Source organism: Amblyomma mixtum, chromosome 6, assembly GCF_055824585.1.
Source record: "Amblyomma mixtum isolate Tamu chromosome 6, ASM5582458v1, whole genome shotgun sequence".
Classification (NCBI taxonomy): domain Eukaryota; kingdom Metazoa; phylum Arthropoda; class Arachnida; order Ixodida; family Ixodidae; genus Amblyomma; species Amblyomma mixtum.
In genome coordinates this window covers 114283619-114305967 of record NC_143017.1, presented here as the reverse complement: position 1 = coordinate 114305967, position 22349 = coordinate 114283619, and the positions used below count along the sequence as shown (strand labels likewise).

At 48.0% G+C, this 22349-nt stretch overlaps 1 protein-coding gene across 2 annotated transcripts in view; it reads right to left on the bottom strand.

Moving 5' to 3' along the window:
• The window catches only part of pnt (ETS transcription factor pointed), a 196877-nt gene that overhangs the window by 154497 nt on the left and 20031 nt on the right, over positions 1–22349 (bottom strand). For both annotated transcript variants that reach the window (XM_089548842.1, XM_089548836.1), the window contains exon 2: positions 16030–16138. Coding sequence is in view for 1 of the 2 variants with exons in the window: in XM_089548836.1 (XP_089404962.1) it covers positions 16030–16128 (99 nt within the window). In the remaining variant the exon portion in view is untranslated. The remainder of the gene's footprint in view (positions 1–16029; positions 16139–22349) is intronic.

The following is a 22349-nucleotide window of genomic DNA, read 5'->3' as shown; positions in this document are numbered from 1 at the left end:
TCTGGAGCGCGAAGGATTTAAACTACAAAGTACGTACATCAGCAGATAAAAACAGTTTACGCTTCCGTTTCTGGATAGGTTTAGCTTAACCTCACGTGCCTTACGCAATTGATTCTCCTGACAGTCTCACGCATTGTCAAAACTCATTGCCTTAAGAACTTCGCCGAATGGTGAGAGTGTCGGCGCGGGCTGGGTTATATATATATATATATATATATATATATATATATATATATATATATATATATATATATAATCTGTAGATATATCTGTATTGCCCTGATGGGGTGCGATAGCCACATGTACAAAAGTAAAAGTACGACGAAATAACTGGTTACGTACATGTTTACGTTGAGAATGCACTTTTATACCGCTATTTTTTCTTTTAGTTAAAAGCAGCTTGCAACTATAGATGGAGGTGGAAACAGGACTGCCAAGCTCGCGCAAAGGCTATCGGTGAAATCAAAAGAACAAAAACAAAACCTCTATATACCGGGGAATGCTGTTTACGTTACGTACGCTTTTAAGGAACATGTATGCCATTTGCCACGGCCTCAAAAGCCCGGCCATGTGATTGAACCACGGAGAAGACAGAGCACAAGAATTCGGCCCTCCACCCTGCTTATGAATATAAACGCGCCCTTGCCGAAAGACGGCGCCCATATCTCGAAGTAACGACGCAATCCCTCTCTCCGTATCCTCCTCACGCGTACAAGCAATAAACGAGCGGCGAGATGCACCGCGCAGATTGTTTTGCCCATTCCATCCACACGGAAAGAACCAGCTCGTCTGCCGTAAGACAGAGCAACAAATACTGTACTTATCCACGTATTACCCGCCCTTGCGTAGGAATAATTTGGATCATACCAATAGAGAAAACGCTCCTGTCATACTATCAGAACAGTTTCTTGCAGAGAGAGCCACTATATACTCTGACTAAGGAGCAGTCAATGGTCGCTTTGTTGTCAAAGACGTATTTATTTTGAAATGCTCGCTGCAATGCTTAGTCCACGACCGCACACGGTCATGCCGCCTGAGCTGTTCTCTGAAAGCTTGCCTTCACTGTCGAAAATTCATACCCGAAACTTCACATTCATACCCTTGGTAATGAAACACCGCGTATGAGCGCTGTGTCCGCTGGGGCAGAGGTTAACACCACCGCCTCTGCAGTACATCGATCACGGTGTGGATCGCAGACGCTTTGTGAGGAGGAACGCAGTTCCGTAAAACCAACAATCACTCTGAAATCCGAATGTAGCTCTCACCCGAGATATGACAGTAACTGAATTCGTGCAACGAAATCACGCTAATTTAACTACTTTTCGGATAATTTGCAATGGGATGCATTACAGTAATGTAGTAATGTAATTAATTAATTTTCAATGTTAATTTAGCACAGAAAGTAATTAACTACTTTAAAGTTTACTTTCCTCAAAATGGACAGCTGCACTTTGTGTCAACAAAAATTTATTCGCTTTTATGACGGATAGAGCTCCTCCAAAGCAGGAACTACGCGTGGGCAGCTTAGGCCAATGTAACGGCAGAAGTGCATGTGTTGCGAGCATCTACCAAGCATAAAGAAGTAAGACTGTACTTGGGCAGCCTGAGGAGCATAGGGTGCGTTTAGGACAAAAAGACGAGTCATGAGCGCGCCCTGGGGCGGATGGGGAGGTGTGGATGCGGATACGCGGTGCGGTTGGGAAGGTGGAAACACGCATGGCGCTAACATTCCCGAACAGAAGCAGCGATAATAAGGATAGAAACGCCGAAGCAATAAATTACCTCCTTCGGAGCCACCAAACGGGACGGACAGCTCCGAGCAGCAATTAAGGCTGTGGGCTAGCCGTTCGCTTCTGCCTCGAGTGCTTTGAAAGCGGCGATGTTTGGCAGTGCTTCTGTTCTAATTGTTTTTATCGCGTTGTCCTTATGTGTGTAATGGCTGAGATATGGGGGAAAATGGGGAGCCGTAATGTTGGCCGGGACAGAGTGTAGCGGGGAGACCAAAAAATGTGCGCATTGCGTTTTGAGAGAGAAATTGCCGTTTATTTCACTCCATTTCCTTTGTTAGAGGGTTGCTGAGGCTGTGTAAGTTGAACAGCTTAGTGCAAAGCTCAGCGGACCAATTATTTTAGATTTGATGCTTACTTACTAGTTAGTGCCAGGCAACACGACTGCGTGACTCTAGAGCCACTGCTGGGCATAAGAAACCGCTGAATTACTCAAAGACGCACTCAAAGACGCACGACGAACTCTTCAGAATCAACACAGAGCGCCTACATGCCACGTCGAATGATTAAATTCACCTGTTCGTGAACAGCGACATCAGCGACTTTAAGAGTTTTGAGCGCTGTACCCAAGATAGAAAGAGCTTTCCGTGTAGAATACTCGGCATGCCCTCGTATGCGTCTCTAGAGCGGCTACTCAGCACGGCCTACGACACCATTTGTTCAGTGAAGCAAAATTTTCGACGGCCAACTTGAACTTCAGTTCCTCCGGCGTTGCAAAACATTTGGAAATCTGACAGAGAGGCTGGAACTAAAGTACTTCTCTATATGTATGAGAGCTAGAAAGTAGTACATTACACTTCCAAAGTAATTGCAATGTAATCTTATTACACTTTGTCAGCAGTAATTGGCAATGTAATTGAATTACATTCACGCGATTTTAGGAAAAGTAATCAGTACTTTGATTGAATTACTTTTCAAAAGGAATTTGCTCAGTACATCTCAACCACTCTCCAGCCCCAGCACATTTTTTCAATCACATTTTTTTTTAAATTTTAGGTGCGGGCAATGCGCCCGAAAACACGGTACATGTCGACGCCTTTCGCATTCCCGCGCATGCGCGGAGAGCGTGCGCGTGCGAGCTGAGTAACGGTACTCTATATACTGTACTGGAGGGAGAGGGAGGGTAAGAGGCCTTTCTTACGCAACTCCGCCCACACACGTCCTTCTCGCGGGTTGTTGTCTCTGGTATCGCGAGCATAAACTCGTTCCTCGGCTCATTACATGCGGCATGTCGCTCGAAAGCTAGGCGAAGAAAGCAGTCCACGCGACTTCATATTCATACGTCTCCCTCTGTCTTCTGCATGCGCAGGCGAGGAGGAGTCGCTGTTGTAATGCAGACACGCAAGCCGCCGACGCCGCGAGATTCGGCCGAGAGAGACAGAGAGGGACCGCGTTAAGCTTTCGCGGCACGTCGCAGTTGAAAGAGGCGGTGTCAGCGCAGCGTCGGCTGGCTAGTGTGTGCGCGTGTATGTGTGAGCGATTCACGTACGGGACACGGGCTCTAGTGGACTAACGGAAAGCGCGCGCAAGCAGCGTGCGTGAGCTGGGCGTGCGCTGTAGAGCTGCGCTCGACGTGTGGGCGAACCTGACTCGTCTCCAGGCTCGGCCCGAGGATTATTTATTATTCTCCGCGTGAGTCAGCCGGAGGCACGCGGAAGAAAAGGAGAAAACGCGCGCGCTCTCGATTGCGCCTCCGGCGGCGGACTAATAGAAAGTGGGTAGAAGAAAAGAACAGAACGAATGAGAGCGACGAGAGAGAAAGAAGTGTACGGGGAGGCGCGCCCAAGAGCCCTCCGTTTCGGCTGATACAGCAGAGCGCAGCGGGATCTGGAAGCGAGCGAAGGAGCACGCGCTCGGCACAGTTGTGCAACGAGTCGGCTTCAGTTCAGTGTCGAGACGTAGATTATTCGCCTTGCTTGCAGGTGGAGGTGACGAAAAACGTTACCAGTGCACCTAGCCCGGGGCAGTGCCATGCTTGGGGCAAATGCAACGTTTTTGAAAAGATCAAATGAGGTGAAAAGGAACAAAAATAAAGCCTCCTGCAGGACTTTTCGCGCGCTAATCAACAAGGAGTCTGCAAACGAGCACGATGAATTATTGTTGAGAAAGGGTATCTGTGGCCAAAGACCGCCATGGCACAAAGTATTCTTCGTCTAATCAAGTTAGGATCAAAGACCCATTTCACAAACATTTCACCCATGAGCCGAGCACCAGCCCAGGCAAAGCTTGTACCCATTGTATCACAGGCGGGCAACTGCCACCACTGGAGGTCGAACCCCACACCAACCGCATGCGAGGCAAATGTTCATCCGACTAGACCACCGCTTTGGTAGGTCTGCGAAAGATACATGATTGGGACTAATGTCATCGTGCTTCGGCCGTCTGACTTTACTTCGTTCACTTTTATGAGATTTGAAAGCCTGCACATGTGCACAGTATCCGCTCACACGACTTGGCTGCAAATGTACGTATAACAGCCTCCCCGCGATTATTTTCCTAATAAAGAGTAAAAAATCTCGTAAGACCAGGGAATCAAAGAGTACCTTAATTAAGGAAGGAAACTAGCGAACGACGTCTAGAAATGGAGACAACAGCCTTGAGAGGGCAGCACGAATGCCTATTACGATTGGTACCGAGTGCGCCATATTTCGCTAGACTCACACAAGACAATGTGTGCGGAGATACTGCGTGTACGGCTTGGCCACTGAGTTTGCACGCATGCGCGCCTTTCTAGGTCTCCCATGGTGCAAGCCTCCTGCGAGCTGTTTAATGACTGCAAGGAAGCTTGCAAGGCCAGATCACTGTTTTATACGCGGCACCAGACACACAAAGTATGTAGAAAGGATAAAAAAAATGGAGCAAGGGGAACTTTAATGAACGCGGTGTAAGTCTAGCAGTAGGAGAGGAAAGCGTTCAAGCTCACACAACAACACAAAGGTGTGTTAGACGAATTCAAGGTCCCGCAATGTGAAAATTTCAGCTAGCTAAAAATAATTAAAAAACACTCGGTTTGACAGTGTCCACACGCCGATTCTTGACTGGATTTTGTGGAGGCTACGATCGGCCACTGCTTGGGCTGCAGCCAGCTTCGTAGCTCCCGTACACAGCTAGGTCCTGCGGACGCCGATACAAAGGTAGAGGAAATCTTTCTGGCAAAGGAATCATCATTTCCCCAGCTTCAAGAGCCACCACTAAAAGGTTAAGCTGTACGACTACGAGGATGTGATAAACGTAGTGGAGCTAGCCAGACAGATCGGCTACCCGGCTTAGAGAAACAAGCCTTGTCTTGTGAACTAGGCCTAGCCTGACGAAACTAGGCCTAGCCTGACGAACCGGGCATAGCCTAACTAACCAGGCTATATAACATAGCGATCTAGGCATAGCCAATCGAATGTGGATAATACAAGCGAGCCATACCTAGCCTATCCAACCAGGCGTAGACTAACGAACCAGACATAGCCTAGCGAATCAGGCATTCGCCTTCGAACCAGGCCCAGAGGATGCCAGGCCTAGCGACGCACGACGGCAGGAGCCTCGCTTAGCAAGAAGCGACGTATACAAAGCAGGCGATGAGCATGCGGCAGGCGGCTCACGCAGTAACCGCCACTGCTCTCGCTGTGATACAATGCCTGCGTGCACGCATGAGCGATCCGACAGCGTAATTTCCGCAGCCCTGCAGTGGCGGCACTCGCAACAACGAGAGGAGGGGGAAAGTACTCGCTGCGGGCCCGGTCATTAGCGTCACGGACCGCCTAAAGTAACGAACAGCGTCGGGGAGTATGCGATAAACTGTAGCGCTGAAAGACGCGGGTTGCGACAGGTGCGCTGTTAGGCATCGGCCGCCCTAGAGCAGTCTGCGTGCTCGGTTCCCCCCGGGCGACTGGGTAACCAGCGATAATTTTTCCTACGGTTGCTGGAACGAAAGCTGCTCTAGACGCCGGAGCCACTGAAGGGTGCCTCAGAACACTCGTACACTCCTCCTTGTTGGAATGCCCCGCTATTGTTCTTATGCGGCCCTAAAAATCACATTGACGGAGTTTCGCCTCTCACAGCGAAACCTGCGGCAGGCCTCGCATCACTTCTTTTCAAAACGCCTTGCTTACGCTGCCTAACTGAAAAAATTTTGTCCGTTCACTGAAGCTGGAACGGCTCTAGGTGATCAGACAGATTTCCTAACGTTTCTTTTGAGCTACATCAGATGATGTATACGCAGTTAACGGCCAATATCTACAAGGTGCGGAGATTATGAAAAAGTGTCGATATGCTGAATATGACTGCTAGGACCCTCGGGAAAACTGGTTTTCTGGGCTGTGCCGAGAACGCCACTTCATCCCCAACTCTTTCCTTTACTACGAGCACAGCCCACTGCCCAATATGGCGACGCCCGTGGGCCTCTTTTTGAAAAGATCTATAGTTTCCCCTGACCGAGAAATATTGCTCTTCGCGAGTTCAACCAGGCGCTCTCGCCACCGCTCAGGCAGCACATAAAGCGGGCTTTATTCTGTCCAAGTGGTGACTTGAGGAGCAGAAAAAGTAGAATATTCCGGCTCATTAGCGTCGACGCGACAACGCAAGGGCGATCGCAAGTCGAACGGGAACGCGACTGCGGAGCTCCTGTTTTCTTCGTCGCCCCGCGCCGTCCAGTGTGGGCACGCCTGCCCATCACCCGGGGCATTCCTGCCGCCAGATGGTTACATTGAACGGAATAAATAACAAGGAAGTCAGGATCCCCCAGGCTATTTATACAGATTTTTCCCTGATTTTCGTCTCAACATCATGTTGCGAAATAAACCTTCAAATACCCCCGCAGGGCAGACAACCTAGCAATCGTTCGCGGAAGAAAGCTCCCATATTTGTCGGCCTGCCCGAGCGATTTCTGTGTTTAGCCTACCACCATCCTTATCTTTCTCTACACATTCCCGAAGCAGACTTGTACCACACATGGCACACTCTTATCCGCCAGCACCCCCCATTAGACAGACCGCCGATCTGAGCCACTCCCCACAGGTAATATCGTTCAGAGATCACTGTGATAAGGGACTAATAACTCAATAGCATGCCCCAAGCTCTGCCATACAGACACACAAAAAAAGAAAAGAAAGCTGTGCGGATTTCTCAGAAAGTCGCGGTTGAAGGAAAATTCACCCCGGTCCGGGTGCTGGCCTCGGAGCAGGACGAATTTTTCTTAAACCGCGAAGTTTCTGTGAGAGAGCGTTCATTTGTAGCCGTATGACTGCGCTGGGGGCATGCATGCGAATGAATAATTTCTGCCTTATTACGAATCCACTGCCTTCCGCGGGTTTCCATGACATCACTGGACAAAGGTCTCTGTTATGAGGTTATCTTTGAAAGCCCTAAAGAACGATCGTCATACAAATGTGGTTGTAGAATGTTTTCATATGTGGCGTTCTGCTTAACTGTACGCAACTTTCTCATTCTCACGTGAGATTGGAACCAGAAAGCAGATATTGCGATGCTATGTCGAATCCAGCACGATACGAAGAGATACCAGGGAAAGTAAACGGCTTTTACCATGAGACATGAAATGTGATACGCATCTAACACAACAAATTTGCAAAACACTTTGACAAATGAACAATGCGCCGCAATAAAGATACAACTGTAATGTAGAAAATTTCACGAAAAGCCTCGTTTGTTTCTAAATCGAACGCGGAACTGCAGATGGCCAGAAAGAACTATAGAAATCACTTGCAATCTCGAATACAACAAAGGGAACGTGTTGTTTTATTCCTGCCAGCTAACAGACCGTCCTAGCCTGTTTTTCATTGCGTCTTATTGTGCTTGTGCTTGAACAGTTAAACGAACCAGTAACGTGTTTTTACCCGCTTTCCTGTAGGCTGCCTTGGTTTCGCTGTGGCGGCTACAAAGCGGCTGCAGCTGCTAGCGAAAGTGCATACGTGCGCGCACAGCCGGTCGGAATACGCCCCTTGGCCGCCGCTTCTACCGTTAGTTCGAAACGCACGTTTGCGGTCGGAAAAGGCCTGCGTCAGCTCGCACGGTAACGAGATCTCACCTAAGCCACCTCCCTCAACTCCTTTCCCCTTCCGACACGCCTAAGAATATATTCTGGCTCGCTGCCTGTGACCGCCGAAGTCGGCCGCGCTGTTCACAGTATCATTCCGCCAGCAATGCGCCGAACTGCGCATGCGCAGTTGGCCGCTAGCTCGGGCTCGCAGATCCCTGCGCACGGAAAGCCTGTTTACTGCAATCGTCGCTTTCAGAGCGCTTGCGTGAGGGATCGAACGCATTAAAGCGCAGTCACACCCGGAGATGGCGACAACTCGCTGCGTTCGCGATGATCACGTCGATTAGCGGTTTCTCGCTGGCCGACGCGACAAACAACTGGCGGAAGCGATCACAACTGTAACTGCGATCGATGGATGTCATTGGGGCCATCACAGCGGAAGAAAATAGATCTGTTTACGCTTCACGGGCCCCTATGCACAGGGCTTTTGTATGTAGACAAGAAACGGCGCCTCGCGGATTACACCGCTCATATGTACACACAATGGAAACGCGGTGGACTCAAACGGGAAAATAAAAGATAACTGTGCATTCCTGAACAGTATTTCTACCCTGGACGCGCTGTAGGGCGATAGGAACAACGTGATCGATGTCGTACAGCGTTACAGCTATAGGCTCCGGCGTTAATGGCTCTCGCTTTAATAAACGGCTCCTTAATTTCGCAAACAAAACCGACGACGCTGATCAAGGTTTTCTATCACTCGCTGCGCAGATGACGTCCGTGAAGGCAATCCCTCCCAGATAAAAACGCAATAACGTTCCTCAGCTCTTTGGCTCCCTGTGTTTTCGCGTTCCAACTTTCTCCTCCAAAGCGACCGCCTCCGGGCTGAGCTGGTGAGGACGCCAGCGAAGGCTGACTCGCTCTCACTTCAAGGCTCGCCGTCATTTCAAGTTTCACCGGCGCACCGCTGGTAAAATCACCGACGCGTACAAACACAACACGCGCGCAGACTGCGCACGCGGGAAGCACGCCAAGGTGAGCAAATGCAGACTGAGCGACGCCCAGTTACTTGAGCTGTAGCCTTACAGGTTCCGTGCAGCTTTGAGGTGAGCGGGAAGCATGTTGCAGCTTGCTAGCTTATGCCAGAAATAGTCTCGCACTGCTACAGGCTTTCTGGTGCCGATTTCTCTTGTTGACACCGACTCGAATGGGCACTGAATTTTCAGAAACACAACGCAGCCAAGCCTATCTGAGGCGAAGTCAGAACAAATAAACGCATGCAGTAACGCCATCACTCAACGAAGTAATGCACCGTGTCTCCGCTTCTTCTGTTAGTATACCTGCTGTGGCCGCAACTTTTCCGGCACTGCACGGAACTGCGCGGAGAGCGTATATAACCCGGTTGTTCTGGCATAATGGCGGCGGTGGTGCGCGAGAGCTCGTCACCGTAACTCTGGCTTTCCTCCCCGCTGCCTTCGGCATTCGAGTCCTTGGGCGATCGAAGAGGGCCGCTAATCTTGGCACCGACTTCGGCGTAAGCCTCCGCACAAGCTGGCGCGGGCGAAGTGGAATATAGAGAGTAACCGCCGACGAGAATTAAAAAAGAAAAAGAAAACGCGCAGTGAAGATTGAGAAAGCAAGAAGACCGTCTCTGGCTGCTTGAGGGCGCGAGGAAAGCACCCACGGATGGCCGCTAGCTACTGTACTCGTTGCCAACTATACAAGTCCGCCATCGTTTTCGGCACCCGTTAATGCAACCGCGATATCGGCGCATGGGGAATACGAAAGAAGAACGCGAGTGAGTGCGCGCCACACGTTACGCAACTTAGTCGGCTCGACGAGGGGCACCCAGCCGTCTTCGTTTAGCGAAGCTGTAACCGTAAACCAAATTCATTACAGCGTTGTACCTCGTTTTAACGAAATTGAAGGGGCCTGACGATTACTTATCGCAGTAGCTTCGCTATGGCCCGTGTTGACCGACCTTCCAAGGGGAATCATCATTTCATAAAAGATCTTGAAAAAATGTTTGTTCACAACGACCAGTACTCTCGGAAATGCAACCTTGAGATCAAAGGTGTAATCCAAACAGAGACGGAGGATGTTGTCGAGCTTGTTAGTAAAATTGGCACTGCTGTCGGCGAACCTGTCTCGCCTTTAGATATTGAGGCCTGCCATCGTGTGTCAGCGCGGAATGCTCGACAGAGCGACATTGTTGAGCTGAGCGAAAATCAAGAAACAAAAAAGTTCGCTGCGAGCAATATTGTTGTGCAGTTCAGAAGTCGCCAGAAACGTGACCAAGTTCTAGAAAAATCAAGGAAGAAGCGCATCACTAACGAAAGTCTAGGATTGTTTGACAGCCGTGCTGACGGTACAGATAGCTCTGCAAGCAGCCCTCCAGTGTTCGTCAACGAACACTTGTGTCCAAGCCTAAAAAAGCTGCTGTCATCGGCCATTGCACGTAAGAAAGCATGTGAATGGCGGTTCGTGTGGACACGCAATGGCAAAATATTGGCACGGAAAACTGAGGGTAGCGATGTTGTTCACATTGAGTCTATGGACGACCTTACTAAGATCTCCTGAATGGTTTTGTTAATGAAACGGTGCGAATTGCAGCTACCATAAAATGTTCAGTCTTTCTGATGTCTTATATCAGCAGTTTGTTGAACCTAGAACAGCTAAACTGTGCTCACCTGCAAGAAGCACAGTATCCTTTATTCACCTTAACATCCGTTCTCTGGCAAAAAAACACGATGAATTTGCTCTTTTCATTGATCAGTTTTCTTTCCGATTTAATGTTATCATGCTAACTGAAACTTGGTGCACAACGAGCAACTGTGCGCCTTTGCTACCTGGTTATAATAATTTTTTTATCAATCGAACCGACAAGCGTGGTGGCGGCGTTGGCATGTACATTTCTGACAGTTTATCAAGTGAGAAGGTGTCCCAGTTTACCGATATCACCAAACATTATGAAGCACTTTGTTTGCAACAAGAGAGCACTCTTTTCGCTGTCGTATACCGACCTCCTTCAGGCGATGTTAAAAGATTCATGGACTTTGTGGATAACCTACTCGAATATGCATCCTTCGAACGATTGCGGCTAGTTCTTGGTGGAGATTTTAATATTAATGTTACAGCAGGTAATACCTCTTCTACTGAACTGAACAACAAACTTGCAGCCTGTGGGTTTCAAAACGTCATTAAAACACCAACGCGTGTCACATCAACAACTGCATCGGTTTTGGACCTATTGATTACGAACAGCAACACACCAGTAACCGCAGCCGGAACCGTCAATTGCAGCCTGAGTGATCATTGTCCTGTTTTTATGGCTTATTCAGACGTCGCTGTGGGTCGCAAACCTTCTCGTTCAAAGTTCATTTTTCAATCTATAAATGACACCAGTCTCGATGATTTTAGGAACAAAATTATTAGCACTGACTGGTCTGAGGTTTTTGCAGAAAGTACTGCAGATAAAGCATACGACACTTTTATGACTATTTTTTCTGCCCATTACAAGGCATGCTTCAAACTGAAATGTGTTAGGCAGCGTCGATCGATAAGAAAACCCTGGATCGGCATCGAGCAGGTAAAAATGATTGAAGATAAAAATAAGCTTTTCGCTCTGTTCTTAAAAACGCGTAAGCCTTCCATATTTGCAGAGTTCAAGAAACTACGCAATCGAATCACATCAGAACTAAGGAAAGCCAAAGTGCAGTACTTTCAGCAGCTGATTCAGGATGCCTCGACATCTCGTCCTGATCGGATCTGGAAGATTGTGAACGACGCACTCGGCCTGCGTACAGCTGCGCCTAATCAGTTTCAGATGACTGTCGAAGGTCAACTGCTTACTGAAGGTGCTCTAGCAGAGCATTTCAACACCCACTACATAACTGCCATGACTAACAATGCTGCTCCTTCTGTAACGTCTTGCGTCCTTGACGACAACCTCTTGAACACTGTTTTTATGGTGCCAACTAATACAGCTGAGGTTTACAACATATTTACATCACTAAAGAACAGTAAAAGCCTTGACATAGATAATATCCAGGTCCGACCGGTCAAATACGTCCTCGACGTCATCTGTCCAGCCCTCGTACACATTTATAACCTTGCTTTGGAGACGGGTTTTTTTCCACTAAACATGAAACGCGCAAAAGTTTCAGTTATATATAAAGGCGGCGACAAAAATGATGCTGCCAACTACCGACCAGTGTCAGTTCTCCCAGTGTTTTCAAAAGGTCTTGAAAAAGTTATTCTGTCTCGTCTCGACCCCTTTTTTACCAAGCATAAACTTCTTTCTGAATGTCAGCATGGGTTCAGAAAAGGGTGCTCTACCGAGTCTGCCCTTTTGATTCAAAAGGAATTGATACTCAAAAACATGGATACAAATAAACTAACGCTTGGGGTGTTTGTAGATTATAGCAAAGCTTTCGACTGCCTCAACCATACTGTTCTCCTTAACAAACTGTATCACTATGGCATTCGGGGCATACCCCATTCACTCTTAAAGTCATACCTTGCAACACGCATGCAGTCTGTAGTTATCGATGGCAGTCTGTCGTCCTTTAAAGAAATACCATGCGGCGTCCCTCAAGGCAGCGTTTTGGGACCGTTTTTGTTTAATATCTATGTGAACGATGTGGTTCGTATTGATAAGCATGTCAAGTTTGTTTTGTACGCTGATGATACCAGCTTGTTTTTCACATCAGATAATAGTTTTCACCTACTGCATACCGCTAATGAAACTCTCTGCAAATTGCTTGATTGGTCGAGCAAAAACTGTTTAAGAATAAATCCTAAAAAATCAAAAGCCATTCTGTTTGCTTCAAAAAACAAACCAGTAAGTTTGATTGGCGGGCTCCGCTTGGGCAGCTCTACAATCGATATAGTCAAAGAGCACAAGGTTTTAGGAGTGGTACTATCGCACCGTATGACTTGGGATGCGCATATACAGCAACTGGTGAAAAAACTCTCTTCCGCTGTTGGCTTAATACGTCGATCTCGAGATATTTTTCCAACTAACATTAAACTTCAAGTTTTTCACTCCGTCTTTCGGTCCCACATTAACTACTGCACGTTAATTTGGGCCACGACTACTAAAAAAAACATAACTATACTACATAGGCTCGAAAAGAAAGCTGTTCGTTGCATTGCTAATGTTTCATACTTTCACCACACTCATGACCTCTTTACTCAGTTCAAGTTGGTCAGTATACAACAGATTTACGATTACCGTCTACTATACCTGCTGTACTTCTCAAGTGTATCTTACCAGCAGTTCCTGAAGGAGCTGTGTACTCTTACTTTGCAAACTCGCACATATCGAACCAGAGCGTCTGAGGAATGGTTTGTACCGCGGCCACGCACTAATTATCTTCTGCAAACATTAACGTACAACGTACCATTTCTATTAAACAAGATTAAAACACAATTTTCTGGTTCCATTGCCCTAACGCGCACCGCACTGCGCAGAATGTTTGTTTCTGGGCAATTTTCTAAGACTGTTTTATGATTTTGAGTGGTAATTGTGAAATTGGGCATACAGAGTGAGTGTGTGTGTTTGCCTTCTGTGGTACTAATTTTTCGTTTGTTGCGTAGTTTTATTGTAGGGCACATTGTTCTTTTGTGGCGTAGTTAAGTTGATGAATGAAGTCCGTGTATTCCATTACAATATTCACTTGCATTTTAACTATTGTACTCAGTAAGTAAGACAATGTATGTATTCTGTTGCACATTTCATTTGTATTTGAATTATTGAAGTGTATATGAAGTCGCTGCTGCCAAAATGGTTCCCTGACCTAGTCAAGCTGTCCTCTCAGCTTTTTGTCACGGAAGCCATCAACATTGTATCAATGTTGAAAATAAATTTTTGATTTGATTTGATTTGATTCCTTCGTTATATTGATTATTTTATTATAAACCATTTCGTTATACTGAGGTTCCGCTGTATACGGAACGGGTCGCTAGAAGGACTGAAAACGGAGCGTCTGAGTAGACTGAGCCTGCTTACACATATGACGCTAATGGCTAGGTTATGAAGAATTCAAGATCTCCTCACAAGAGCTTACCGCCCGCTCCCCCATTTCTGCAGATGCAAAGCGGTCCCTCAATATCTCGCGCTCGCGAGAAACTTCATAGGATCTGTGCAATCAGTAGTGCGCAAACGGCATCGCATAACTCACTCACTCTTTTGCTCATTCATACACTTACAGATTCATTCTGTGAGTTAGTGTATAGTTAGTCCCTGACTTCAAAACTAGTTAAACACACTCCACAGTGAGTCACTCCCTCACGCACTTGTTCGTTCGTTCACTCACATAAGCACTCACTCAGTTAACTGGCTCACTCAAACACCGACTGAGCTACACTACAGATAACTCGAATATGCACTCGTGAGTTCACTCACTCTTGTTCGAGTGAGTATCTCACTCGTACTCACCCTCACTCACCCTCAAAAACGCAGGGGAAGGCGGCCACGCCGTCAGGCCTGTCATTCTGCCCCTTTCTCTCTCGCTTCGAGGCAGGGAGGGCGCAGCCAAGGAAAACAAAAGGCCGCGCCACCGATGATTACAAACCAGCGGTATTACCGTCCTTAACGACCCCGGCCACGTCCACCACTCAAGGCTCCAAAATGGCTGCTCGCGCGCTCTTTCGCCGTTAATCAAGCGGCACTCATGCGCCCGCTGATGCTTGCGACCTCGAGTAAAGAAAGCGCGAGGCAGGCACAGAAGCGCGCCCTGCCGAGGCTATAGTGCTTTTCCGCATGCAAGTATACATACATATGCCTATATACGGAGGCAAGACTGCGAAAGCGGGCGGACGGGCTGCGGAAAGACACACGTCCTCTGCTCGTTTCGAAAGCGATCGGTCGGCCTTCGGTCTTTGACCTCGCTCGATCTGAAGGCGATATTCCGCCGGTGTGTGCGTACCCACCCACCGAGTTCGCAGCGCGCGCGATGCGCTAACAATTAGCTGGCGAGCCGCGTGTATAGGCGCAGAAAATAAGGACGCTTAGGATGCTACGGACGGCGCGCGTTCGACTGCCTGTATACGAAACGAAGGTTACGGAAACCACGCCGACGAAAGAAGCCTGTGGCTATAAATAAGTCACGATTACGGTTCATTAGACACTGGCGCGAATCCAACGCCTCTGCCAGCGTGCGTCGCGAAATGTTGTGCACACTCGAGTTATGTTATCATCGCGCTGTACGAGACAACGATGCCAAAACGCTCGCGGAGGAACCGAGGGTGTCCGTTACAGGCCACACAGCTAATTTCTGACGGCGTGAGAGGTCGGCCATCGGTTTGCTGTTGTTCAAAGTGGTGGCTACGCGAACATGGTTATTCGGTGCGCCTGGGCTGACTCACATCATGTGCCTTCCCCCCTGTTTTCTTTTTCTGACCTTGTGCACACACAGAGCCTGGCGCTCATAGCAGTCCCTGTAATCTTTCTCTAGTTGCTGGAACGCCACGTTGGAGGCTTAGAAGGTTACCTAATTACCAGGCGATGGATGAAGAACCCATGTACTGGCCAGCTAAACGCTCGTGACATCGCGATTGTATGGTAATCAATACCTTTCCTGCTCCGAGTGTGCCGCGATAAGGCGGCAACAGTTTTCGCCTCAAAGGCGAACACGGGCCCACCGTGGTGACGTCACTCCGGAGAGCGGGCGCGTTGCCTAGCAAAGTACTTTTCTGTTCTGTTTTGTGCATGTTATAATTTCGCAGCCAGACATCATAAACAAGAGGTAAATAAGCCGTAAGGCCGCCGCCTTTCTCTCTGCAAGAAATGAGTCTACTGGAGAATGCAAAAACAAGCGTAACTCAATCTCCCTAGTCGTTAATGGAGCTCCAAATAGACATTAGCTTTCGCCGTGATAGGAAAGCGTCCACGAAACTGATTTTTTTTGTTGATGTTGTTGGCAGACCATGCGACTACTAGCTGCGTGTATACTATCGGGGGAAAAAGTCTCCAGGAATCGTGAGCGGCTACCGAAGCCTGTTACTAGCCGGTGTCTGGAGCCCCGCCTGTCGAAATGAACGCAATGTGTAGCCGTCAAATAGGGTGGTCGTTGGCGGACATGGCTCTTATATAAGCGGCTAGTTGCCTTCCCGAGCATACTAGAGACTTTTTTCCCTAATAGTAGTAAATTTTTCTGTTCGTGGTCTGGACAGTTAGGCCATGACTTTAACGCCGAGCGCTCGTCTTTGGCTTACATGCGCAGAAAAGAATGAAATGTGTGTTATACTCACTTTGGGAACTTTGTTCTTCCTCGCCGACATGTTCTTGAGACAGGTCTGGGCTGAATAATGACCCACGGCGTTGTAGTCAGCGTAGAATTCTAAATCCATCTTCCAGATCCTGAGGAGAGAAAGAAAACAAAGCAAGATCTCATGAGTTCTGTGCTAGACGTACCGTTTGAAGTGGAAATATTACAAGTGATAACTTCATCAAATACTAGGCAGCATTATAGCCTTCCAGTCGCCTTACTGTATCAGTTGGTAATGCCCGCATCCTAAATACGCCACCTGGAGTGGCGTCGTAAGGTGCAACCGGCACTGGTGGAACCACGCGCTGATGCCATGGTGGTCCTCCCAGAGAGCAAATCACCGGACCAAAATGAGCGGGTACAAACACCAGAATGGCTAGCATAAGTGCCGCCCTACTGAACCATAAGTCTAGAGAGAACTCTAATGCGCAGACCACAGCTGTACGATGCCCCATTCCTCTTCAGGACAGAAGGCCGTAACCTTTTGGGAACGATGGATCCTCTTCCTTGGGCAGACCCAAATGCGCCATAACAGCAACCACCACTTCCAAACAGCGCAATGATATGCAGTGACAAAGTGGCAAGACTTCGCCAAAAAGCTTGAGGCCCGACAGTCGGCTGGTGAAGAGGGCTCTGGTCAGTGCTAGGAGAGGATAAGGCGTGCGAAGGGTGGTCCGTGAAGCGTGAACCTCTCACCAGAGAGCAGCAAGTCTGTGATCGGCTAGTCTGCCCACAGCTTGTAACTTGCCTAGAGTGAACATGATGAGCACAGTCGCATCCTCCTCTCTCTTTCTCCTTCAATCCGTTACGTCAACCTCTAAATTAAGATCACACACGTAAACGCACTAACGAGAACTACGTCCTCAACACCGGGCAGACAAGCAGCTCGTATCGACGCTCGGACCATGCAGCGATGCGCGCGTGTGACAAGCAGTGCGGACCGCGGTGTAGCCGGTGTGTCGGACACCAGAGTAGGGAAGGGGAACAGAAACGCGGCTTCTAAAAACAGCACTCGCGCGCGGAGGTGACCCGAGACGCGGGAAAAATAAGGGGCGACAAGAGGAGGCCGCGCACACAGACGCGCACCAAGCACAGCACACGTCGACGAGCAAGGAGAGAAGGCTCAGCTGACTCAACGCGCTCTTTTTTTCCTCCTCGAACACACGGCCGCGCCCGGCTTTCTATATTCTCAAGGAGAGCGGCTGAGTTGTCCCGCTAGGCCGACCCGATGAAATCGACTGTTCACGACGACCTCCGTCGTGGCATGCCGCGGTTCGTTCGCTGCTATTCGCACGGGCATCAGATTAATCGGGGGTGTCCACCAAGGCCTCGAAAGGTCGAACTGATGAAGGCGCTTCATAACCTAAGGCACTCCTGTCTAGCAACAAAACGGAAAGAGTGAGGAACGCAGCAAAGACAGCATGTACTTTACAGTGCTATGCGAAGGCAAGATAACCGCTGGTCCTTAAGGGTAACGGAGTGGATTCCAAGAGAAGGCAAACGTAGCAGGGGACGGCAGAAAGTTAGGTGGGCGGATGAGATTAAGAAGTTTGCGGGGATGCAGTGGCGGCAACTGACAAAAGACAGGGTTAATTACAGAGACATGGGAGAGGCCTTTGCCCTGCAGTGGGTGTAGTCAGGCTGATGATGATGATGATGTTGACCTCGCTAACCTTCATCTTCATATACCTGCTCAGATCGCAATATTGCCTGCGTGCGAGTTTTGGCTTGCATGTTGCCTTTACTTGTATGGAAATGTGAATGCTCCTTTTTTATATAGACTGTTTCTTTCTTTTTCTTTTGCATAGCCTACAGGATTTCACACTGATGTTTTGTGTGACTCTTCTGTCATTCTCCAATAACATTACTGATGACCACTGTCGTGAACTGTACTAGGTACTGCTTACCGTGAGAGTGGTGTGTTGTGTATTATGTTGTCAGTTGTGCGTATTTGTTTACCGGTGCGAAAAGGAATAACCGGTGGCATTGTCAGGCCCAAACATGTCTTATGTCTCCGTGCACGTCTTATGTGAACAACAACAGAATAAGAATACTCCGGATTTGAATTCTTGTCGCTTACGTTATGCACGGGAAAGACTACAATCAGGCTCCAGTGCGCGCGGTAAATACCTGTGAACGAGTACTGAAGCTTAATTCTGACTAAACTTGTATATATATGGCCTTTCCTTCGTCTCTCGTCGAGTCCATTCTTTGACTGCGTTTTTTTTTTTTTCAATTTGCACTAGCTCTGTTTAAGTGTTCAGAAGCCGATCTTTTTCTCCCCGAGGCCCTGAGTATAAAAGAGCGAGAGAAATCATCTTTATGATGAAGAAAAAAAGATCAGGAACGATCAGGCCTTCCACATGCTATCACACTAGCCTCCTCAATTACTGTTTTGCATAGTGGACGACGCGCCTCAAAGCTCAAGGCAAGAAGTACACGAATGAGTTGACAACCAATTCGTGAGCGCGTCTGACGCTACGTTACACGTCACTTCCCAACTGAGCTCGCCGTCGTACCAGGCGGCATTGAGAGGCCACGCGTTTTCACTCGTCGTGCTGCGACACGAACTAACCCTGTCTACACTTCAACGGTCACTTTCGTTAGAGGGGAAAACAGATAGCATAACCACAGCTCCGAGGGTGCATTTAGCCTTATCAGATTAACAGTTAACGATGTTTCATATCCTCAGGCTACGTCACTGACTACATGAAGCGTTGCAGAAAAAAAAAAAAAATGTCATTAACGCGAACCGCTTCCATATCGGATCAAAAGAACTGAAGGATAGTCGTCGCGTATTATCATGCGTTTTTGTTATATAGCCTGGTTCATAACATTACTGTCGCTTGATGCCTTTATAGGGAGTAGTAACCTTTAAGTCAGTGCCTACGGCAGATCCTTTTTACTAGATGGATAGAGGCTACACAGGAGTACATTCGTGTTTGGGCTAATTAGTAGACCAATGGAAGTATTTGTGGCTGCTGCACAGTGGTGACTAGACGCAGGTTAGCAAGTTACAGAAATGACTAGCAACACGGTTAACAAAACATGCAAAAACTATTTCTACCCATTTTCAAAGTAAATACTACTATCTTTTTGTTTCTGACTGTAGTGCTCTTCACTACCTAGTTGAGATAGTAACTTTCACTTGTACATTTATTACCTCCTGCTACTAAGAAGGCAGTGCATTGTGGGACATGTATCTATCATTGACGAGATCAGATAACAATAATAATATGGCTGCTCCACGGCGGTAATGCGCCTCACGGTATTTTTTTCCTGCTTGAGCGAAATAAAATGTTTGACCGAGAGCCTGGTGCGCTAAGTGCGACGAACCTTGGAAGAACAAAGTGTTATTCGTTTTTGTATAAGAAGCTTCAGGGTGACACAGGAGAAAAGTAAATGACACGAATTTTCGACGGAAGGGTTAGGCAGCGATACACATTCAGACGTGCAAGCCCCAGTGAGGATTACAAATAAAGCTGTAATACGAGGGCGTTGGCTGAGGCTAATCTGTTAAAGAATAGTAAAGACATGTAATGAAAAATATATGTTCAGATCATGAGTATTCTCATCAGTTTTGTGGTATTTGAATGCAGTCTACCTGTTACATCTATACTTGTCACTTATATCAACATGGCTGTGTTTTTTCTCGTTTAGACATTTCTCTCTATGCTTTGCTCCATTTGTTCCGAAGGCAGAAGTCTATATGGTTTTAGGGTGAGTTTTGAGAAGTGTTTGTGCTTTACAGATTGTACGGATGAATAGTCACCTTCCTGCTACCACGGTGAAATATATGAAAGAGTTATTTCTTCGCGCCTGTTTGCTTTTTCCACTTTCTCGCTCATTTATTCGTGTGTTGTAAAACCAACACGATGACCAAATACAGTTTTGTATATAGACTATTTGGCGTCCTTTCAAGAGTGTGCGGTTGATGTCTAAGCTTGCAAACATGTCATATGCTCAGCGCATTGACTGGCTGCCTGGACTGCATTGCTTAAGCGGTCTATGAATGTATGTGTATTGCGTGAATAAACAACAACAACAACAATATAGTTAGCAAATCCGAGGTTGAACCCACTGAACAGAGCACTAGGTCAGTTGAGTTCCCTCTGCGTATGTGACAGTGTGATTTGTTTATAAATAAGAGCACAATCTAAGTTTCCAATAAGAAACTGTTTGACACCACGCTATCATATCGGTCAGGACAGAATTCCAAGAGTGAAGGCCGAGATGGTTGCTACCTTCCCTCGTTCGCCTTTGTGAAATCAAAAGCGAACAAGATGGTCATCGGAGTGTCGCCTTACTTGACCGACCTGTTCAACACACCAAAGAAACTTCTGGGACGGTATCAAACCATTCTTTTCGCTCGATTCCATTCTTTCGTTGCCATCCACTAGCAGACTCACTGATCCTGATGATAATGCGTGCAGGGCGGCGCCTCGGTCAATGTCCAAGGGCGAGAGGGAATAGAATTGGAATGGCATCGTTATTCTATTCCGGCCCATAAGGCTTACAGTCTTTGTCAAAAGTAACCAGGCTCCATGGTTTGCTTCTCATTCGTATAACAGAGCCCTCACGGCTTCCCTGAAGATCAAAAAGTTCTTTGAAGGTGAGAACAGGGGTTCTTCTTACCATACAGAGATTTAGAGCTTGAGGGCTGGCATAATAGCTTTAATATACGACTGATAAGAAAAACGTGCAGCCTGGTTACTTTTGACAAAGACTGTACCAAGCTGTCCGGTCGTCGTGCCAACGCCAGGGACTGCATAATGCAACGCAGCTCGAATGCGGAGAGGGAGACCTTGATTCTCAGGGGACAAAACAGGCTTGTTCCATATCGGGAGAGGTGCGTCAGGCAGAAGACAGCGGACCATGCCTAACCACTACTAGTACTCCTCTTTGTTGGCACTCGCCTCTGTGCCCTCTAAGACTGCGCACGTAACCAGCGGCCGTGGTCGTTAAGTGGACTGCTTACTCATGCACACGATAGACGCGCTGTTGAAACAGTCGCGCGCTGCGGCAGCGGCGCCGTGCGTCCTCGAAGACAGCGCGCGAGGGGCGGGTGGGGGCCAAATTTACTCCGCGGGTGCTCGCGCGCGGGTGTCAACGGCGGCGAACACGCATCGCCCCCTGCAAAAGCCGCGTGGGGCCGCGGCTTTATTTTCTTCCACCCACGGCAGCGGGACATGACGAAGACAGCGGCGGCGGTGCGCGCTCTGCCGCTCTGAGGAGCCGCATTGCACGGGTTCACTGGGCTATGACTCCGCGCCTCCTAACTAGCAACGCAAGCTGGACTCTTTTAGATGCGTTAGGGGAAAAGAGCAGGGACTGTCCGCGGTGACAAATACGGCTGGGGCTCTACTGTATGCGCTGACTTAGAGGTACACGGTCCGGCTTCTTGGGCATATCAATTTTCATTTGTTTCCATTTTCTGCGTGCGCGTATTCATGGCCACGCGTGTGGATATGTTCTAGGGGAAGTTTTTTTAGTTTCTCCTGTATTTTGGGCGCATCACTCTTCTGTTCATTACCACTCAAATCCCCACAATGGCTTCATTCGCTCAAATGAACGTCAGGAAAAGCACGAGCGGCCTTTTATCGACGCCATTTTCACGGCGTGGGCCAACACGAGCTTCGCAAGCAAATAACTGCAAATGAACCCTAAGCAATAGATTATCCCTAGAGAATCTATCAAGGTGCTACTCAGAAGGTTCTCACTAATAAAAACAATCATCGAGTGAGTTAACGGTTTCGACCGCCTAAAGCTCATAAATACATATGTAAACCTCACGGCTTCTACAGAATTTTTGATAGCCCGTGGTAAAGGACTACAAGCTGACTTATACCTAAGTAACTTCTTCAGGATTCTAAATCCTGAACAGTACTGCCTTCCAGGCCAAACTTCATAACCGTCACGCCACGCTGAGGAGGAGAAGGCTGCAGCCTCCAAACTATGGCAGTCGATAGCCTCTCCTTATCTTTAAAAACACCTATCCTGTGTTACAGCAGAAGACTGGAGTGACATGCAGCGTTATTAAGCTGCGTACCTCAAAGAGGCGAACGATGCGAGCAACGGCAAGCCCCCAAATTTTCGGTCGCCTTTCGTTGTTGATGAAGGACCATCTGTCAGGCAGGGAAATCCCCGCCGCGAGTTTGCTCACCCTTGCATGTGTGTAATAGTTGCGTCACTCTCCTGGCAAGGATCCTCCTCACCGGCAACCCTCTGAGATACCTTGACGACGCCCAGGGATGCCGCGGTATAAAGAAGGAAGAGAGAGAGGGAGAAAGAGAAAGGAGGAAG